General features: G+C 50.3%; 1 protein-coding gene across 18 annotated transcripts in view; it reads right to left on the bottom strand.

Moving 5' to 3' along the window:
* Positions 1 to 1,655: 1,655 nt before the first annotated feature.
* The window catches only part of PDE4DIP (phosphodiesterase 4D interacting protein), a 223,925-nt gene continuing 219,328 nt past the window's right edge, over positions 1,656 to 6,252 (bottom strand). For 12 of the 18 annotated variants that reach the window (XM_079925151.1, XM_079925160.1, XM_079925159.1 and 9 more), the window contains 4 exons: positions 5,990 to 6,133; positions 4,754 to 4,892; positions 4,416 to 4,462; positions 2,608 to 2,786 (listed from right to left, as the gene is read on the bottom strand). In XM_079925151.1, coding sequence (XP_079781277.1) covers positions 2,745 to 2,786; positions 4,416 to 4,462; positions 4,754 to 4,892; positions 5,990 to 6,133 — 372 coding nt within the window. In that variant the 3' untranslated portion in view covers positions 2,608 to 2,744. Of the gene's footprint in view, positions 2,787 to 3,460; positions 3,513 to 4,415; positions 4,463 to 4,753; positions 4,893 to 5,989; positions 6,134 to 6,252 lie in introns of all 18 variants that reach the window. The other 6 variants (XM_079925156.1, XM_079925148.1, XM_079925149.1 and 3 more) reach the window with 3 other exon arrangements.

Genomic DNA, 6,252 nt, shown 5'->3' with positions numbered 1-6,252 from the left:
TTTAGTGGGAAGGCTTTCAGCTTTTCACCATTGACTATTATATTGGCTGTGGGTTTGTCATAAATAACTTTTCTTATCTTGAGTTTATTACCTCCTTTTTGAATTCCAGGTCTAGTAGACTGGTGAGGTCTGTTTCATTATTTGTTCTTTCAGGAGAATTCTCTTGTTCTTTTAATTGGGAGTAGGTCCTCTTCCTTTTCATTTTACTTAAATTTCTCTGTCTCTATGATTTTAGGAGAAACAGTTATCTACTGTGATCTTGAATGGCTGTGTTTATTTGGGAGTGTCCCTGTGTAGCTTCCATGAGTCTAATATTTTTGGTGTGAAGGCTAGTTTCAGGATGAATGCCAGCCATGCTTTTTCTCAGTGTGTGCTGGCCATTATCCCCTTGACAGCAGGGTGTGGATGGTGGTGTAGTATCTAGAGCCTGTGCTGGATGTGAGGTGGGGGTCTGTCTCTGCTCCATGTCATGGCCCTGTCAGGGGCAGGGTGTGCTCCCCAGTTGGAGTAGAAGCCTTGAGGGTTGGGTTTGATCAGCCTCTGTTGTCCTTGAGTACATGCCCTGCCCCAAAGGAAGTGAGTGTTGAAGAAAGTGAGGCCTGTGTGGTTACAGAGGACCTATGTTCCACCTGTGTAGGCATCTACAGCTCCACTCAGAGGCAGCCCAAGATTGTGTCCCCATTGTGTTTATCCCAGATCTAGTGTAAGAGTGTGGCATGGCGTGGGCTGGGCCTCGAGGTTGGGGGGTTGTGGCTGCAGGGACTGAGGTGGCTATGCTGCCACCTGAGATCTGGGCTGCCTCTGTGGCAGACCTCACCCAGGGCCTCTCTGCCCCAGCTCTAGTGCTGAGCTGGAAGACAAACCACTGTGTACTCCTGCGCATGTTCACAGTGGCTGTCGCAGCCCCAACTGGACCACACCCCAGGCCCTCTGGGCTGTTTCTGCCTAGCTAGATCATATCCTCTCCCATGGCCTGTCTGCTCAAGATTCATTGCTTGGCCCTTGCACACTCCTGTTGTGCCACCGTGGACACACACTAATGTTTGCTGCATTTACACCTGTTGCCCTGAGCCCTTGCTGACTATGGCATCTGAGGCTACTCCTAGATCACACCCCAGATATCCTGGTCTGTCTCTGCACGACTAGATCTAGTCTCTGGCAAGATTTTGTGCCAGCTTGTGGTGTGGAGTGAGTGGGGCCAGGGCATTTGCCCCTTTGGACTGGGAAATACAGCAAGGGGGCTGCTCCCAGTGCAACACTCTCTACCCTGATTGTCAGCAAGCCAGCATGCACTGCTGGTGAGTAGAGTCTAGTCTTCTCCAACCCTTCTGTCTCAACAGATTTCCCAAGAGGCAAGGGGGCCTGGCCACTCCATGCAGGACCCCAGGACTGGGATGCCCATATTGTGACTCGACCTGCTCACTCCCCAGGGCAAGGGTCTACCCTTGTGGACCTTCTCCTTGCAGATCCCACCAAGGAGCCCAGGAGCTGACCCAGGTCTTCTTCTTTTTCCCCTTCCTACCCAATTAATTACACGTAGATCTTTCCTGCAGCTTTGGTTTCTAGTTCTGCCCCTTTTCAAGGAGGAGTGCTCCATATGTAGATGTATTTTTGATATGTCTGTTGGGGAGAGGAGCTCCATATCCACCTACTCCACCATTTTGATTCTGCTTCAGACAGTTAGCTTTTTAATGACGGTCTGTCTTTCCTGTTTTTACACACTCACCCTGAGGACTGGTATAGAAATTAGAAACTAAGCAGGTGAAGAAAACTTTATTTCTTTATACATATTTTGCTTTAATAGCCACCAAAAAGACTGTTTCATTTCCTCCCACTGACCCTATCCACCAGTTATCTTAGCCTTCAACATATCGCTATAGCAACATATATAAATATATATCATACATTTATACACACATACACACATTCTAAAGCACTGTGAAGACACAGACTAGGCTTTAGCAACTGGGGGTTCCTCACATGTCACTTAAAAATGATCACTGATTTGCTTTACACAAGACTTTCAATGGGCTTGGTGTGGCCATTAGTCCCTAGTTCCCAGAGAGAAGTTGGGATGACAAAATGGGACAGCATATTTAGAGTAAGGTCAGTACACTTTTTGGAGATCATAATAGAACAGAAATAGGAGGTCTAGGCTAAGCATGAGATGGCATCTGGGAATCACTGCTCTCACCACGTGGATTCAAATAACTCAGGTGCTGCAGTGTAGACCAATCCCCAGCCTGACTGTGACCCAGCTCGCTGGCCCAGGTTAGGTCTGCCAACACTGTCCTGCAGGGCACCGCAGCTCAGTCCTGTGCTTTTAGATCTGCTGTGGAGCTCCAGTGTGGGGCTCCATTGCTAGGAAGCAGGTCCTATTTCCCCTGAGTTGACCCTCAGAGGATGAGGTGAGAAATGTGCTGTTGCTGGTTCCCATCCCCCTGTGGCATTCAAAAGCAGTGTCACAAGGTCTTCTACAAACTATGCCTGTTTTGCTTAGTGCTGGGTCCAGTGGACCTTGGCTGGTTATTCCTCAACTGCAGGAGACGCCCTCTGCCTTTCGCCCTGCCCCATCAGGCCACATCTCTGACTCCTTTCAGACCTTCCAGCAGGTGTGGAGGAGTGGGGCCCAGATCCTCCTCAGCAGACAGGGAGCTGCAAAGCAGGGGGGCAGGCCCACCCTTCCTGCAGTTTTAAGGACCTCTGGTGGCTTCGCTTCTTGCTTGGCTCCTGGAAGGCAAGGGTCACAGGACTGGAGTGCACGGCAGAGCCCTTAGGGATTTCACCTGCAGGCGAAAATAACACAAAGTAGGAGTCCATTATCAGGCACTGCTGGTGGCTAACTGAGGCTGGAGAGAGATCTGAGTGGTAACAAGCCAGGAGCACGGTGAGAACCTGTCACGAGGATGAGCTGAGGGGACGTGCTGAGGTCTGGAGGAGCAACTGGGGCCACCAGGTTAGAGGAAAAGCTTCCCACCACCTCCTGTGGTCATATCTCTGCTCAAAGCCACTGCACACCAGGTGGCCGGACCCTACCACTCCCTCTTCAGGGGCCAGTTCACTCTCCAATTCACTTTGGAGCAAAAGGATGGCTTTTGCAATCTCCCAGGAAAGGAAATGCTTAGTATGAAACAGGCATATATAGAAGCAGCCTGTTGTAGGAAGGAGAGGACATTTTGCAGGGACATCCTCCTATTAAAGTTTATGTTCTGTTTACTTGATGAGGAGGGGGAGGGGCCAGGTCAGCAGGGACCTCAGAGATCATCTAACGCTAGTGCCCCCTCTTACAGATGAGGGTCAGCAGGCTCACAGAGACTGGGCCCAGCCAAAGCCACACAGCCACTTAGCGACAAGCCTGGGATTAGATCCCAGGCTTGGGGCCTTTCCAGTGGCCTAGGGGAAGTGGGAAGGATACTTCCAAACTGGGAAAGCCAGGAGGTATGAGAGGCTGTTGGGTTACCTTTGCTGAGGCAGGAATAAGGTTTTACAGAGGCAATCTTGTAAGTGTTCTTCTAAAAAGGCTCAGGAAAGAGAGGAATCATCAGAGAAAAACAGAAGAAATTAGCAAAACAGACAAACAACACAGAGTTAAATTATGGCCCAACCCATTTTCATACTGTGGGGTCAACATTCTCTTAGGTTACAATTTAGGAACATTCCTAGGAATGTGCTTAATTGCTTATGGCAAAGCTTTAAAGTCCAAGGTAAAAGGTTTAGTTTTTGATTTTTAGGCCATTTCTAAGACCTCAAGTTTTTCATCAAAGCGGTTGCTAGAGAATGTGTTAGTGTTTTAAATAAAAGTAGAGAAGGTCTGCCATAGAGATAATATCTTGCCCTTTATGTTTCAGTTTTTACTTATTACCAAATGCTCTTTCAGATCAATAAGACCCAAGGATTTTCTTTTGTGTTGTTGCTTAAAGAAAAAGAGATATCAAAATCAAATTGCTGTTTTCAGCCCAATAGTGTGCAGTGAAATCAACTTATTAGGTTGCATCTTTCCATTATTTTTCCATATAATGGTATAGGAAACCCCCGAACACCTGACTGGCCTCAGGATCCCTTTACTGAAAGCTGCTTCAGAGGCAGACCCCATATGTCCTCTGACCTCGAGAATCAACTGAACTGCATTTCTCCCCACTCCTGACCTGGCATAAAGGAGACAGAATTGGAATAAGGAGGGAAGATGATGACAAAGTAAGGGTCAACCGAGAGGTCAAGGGAGGTTGCTGATTAGGGTGGAGGGCTGATGAGGATGGAATCTAGAGGGATGCCCATGAGGACCCGAGCTCCCACAGATGGACCAGACATCTGCTCCTGGAAGGTCAGAGCAGGTCAAGGATCCCCTGCACACTCTGATGACAGTGATAAGTTTGGGGCGGGCTCTATGGCTCCGACTGGTGCAGTAGTTTCCTTACCTCCAAATTCGTCCTTGCCTTCTTCAAAACATCGTGTGTCCTGGTCACTGAAACGAGAAAGCAGCCCCCAAGGCAGAAATTACCAGTGGGCCCACGCTTGTGTTGGATTTGTGTTCTAAAGCTTGTCTTTCTGGACACTCAGCTCGGGGTCTCTTGCTGCCCCCCACCCCGTGTCCCCTCCTCTGCCTCCACGATTACTGATGGCACAGGAGGTTTAGAGACGTCACATCAGTCTCCCCCATCCCCTAACCTCTCTGGTCTCTGTCCATTCACAGCACAGGTGGTGGACCTGGAAGGACCCCCATTTCCTGTCCCATTCCCTGGCTGGGGGCACCCACACTGGCTGAAGATAAACTGTTCCATGCTCTCCTTCTGCTGGTTGGCGGTCTTCAGATGCTCAGCTGTGCTCTGAAGGAGACTCTCCTGTTTGGATAGTTTGGTTCTCAGTTCCAGAAGCTCCCTTTTCATGGACTCTCCCTGGGAAGAAAAACAGGCTCTGTCAACGGTCAGAAGGCCTAAAGCACCCTGTGTTCGGTGGCTCTTTACAGCTCCAGATAGGATTCTACAATCTTCTCAAGTAGTTTTGGAGCAGATTTCCCTCATTAAAGTCTTCAATCCCTCCAGCAGGTGGTGGTGGCTCAGGATGCGCCATGAGGTGGGAACACTGAGGACCTGGAAGCCCCCGGGCAGATTAGCAGAGGCTACACTCCTGTTGCTGCAGAGAACCTGACTCCAGGCCACACTGAAGCTCCCAGCTGTGAACAAGAGCTCAGATTTCATGCTGACATAGTTATATCACTTGGGCATCACAAGAAAGACTTGGTCGTTGGGAATATTACGCCTGGATATCACGCCTGGGGAGACGGGGCTGGCCTGAGACAGTAAGTTTGTAAATATATCTGCCAACCACAAGATGGCAAAATGCTCCCTCCTTGGAATTAACATAATTGGGGCCGCTAAAGTGTCAGTGATCTTAGTCTGGAGTTGGAACCCCTGGGTGGGATCCTGAAACCCGCCTATCCAAGGTCACCAACCAGAAAGCAGTCTGAGATCTGAGAGCACCATGGGGAGGCTGACTCTCCCCAGGCCTGACCCTGTGACGCAGATGTAAGTGATTTTCTGGAATTCCAGGGGGTGGCTACAAGAGGCTGGGTGACTCCTGGTGACATTCTGTGATCTTGCCTATGTGGACCTGGAGGTGGGGGTGGGCTAGGAAGGGAAAGGAGATGTTGATGTTTTAACATGGTCCTGAACTTCAGCGCAGCCAAACTTCAGAAAGTTAAAGAAACGGAACATTTAGGGGTTACCAGGGCTCTCGTGTCTCTGCCTCCTCCATGTCCTTTCCTTCTGCTCTTTGATTACTTATCCTGGGGGGTCAGGGCTGGGGGGAGAGGGGCTGGAGTCAGAGCTGCACTGAAAGCAGCCACCGCGGAGGAGAGGTCTCCCTCCAGGGACGCCCCCTCAGGTCCCCTTGGTCCCAGCTGCCCATTCGGCTCCTGACCTTCAGGATCTGCTGACCAAGGAGGCAGAAGGATATTTGGGGGCAGAACCAGTAGGGGATGCTGGCTTCTTACCGCTTTGCTGTCCAGCGCAGGGCCGTGGGAACTTGGCAAGGCTGCTCTCCAGAACATGGTGAGGAGGGAGGCCGCCTCCTCCAGTCGGTGGTGAAGGGCGTTGGCGCTGCTCCTGAGCTCGTGGATGCCTTCACTGCCCATCACCTGGGAAAAGGGGGAGGTAGCCATGGGCATCCCCGGGGCTGAGAGATCACTTTTTTTTTTTGCTGAGCATTGGCCTCAGCTTCCTTGTGGGTGAGGCGTAGACACAGGCCTGCTTAAAC

This window comes from Stenella coeruleoalba (assembly GCF_951394435.1).
Source record: "Stenella coeruleoalba genome assembly, chromosome: 1".
Lineage (NCBI taxonomy): Eukaryota > Metazoa > Chordata > Mammalia > Artiodactyla > Delphinidae > Stenella > Stenella coeruleoalba.
The sequence above is the reverse complement of the archived record's forward strand: the minus strand, read 5'-3'. Positions and strand labels throughout refer to the sequence as shown.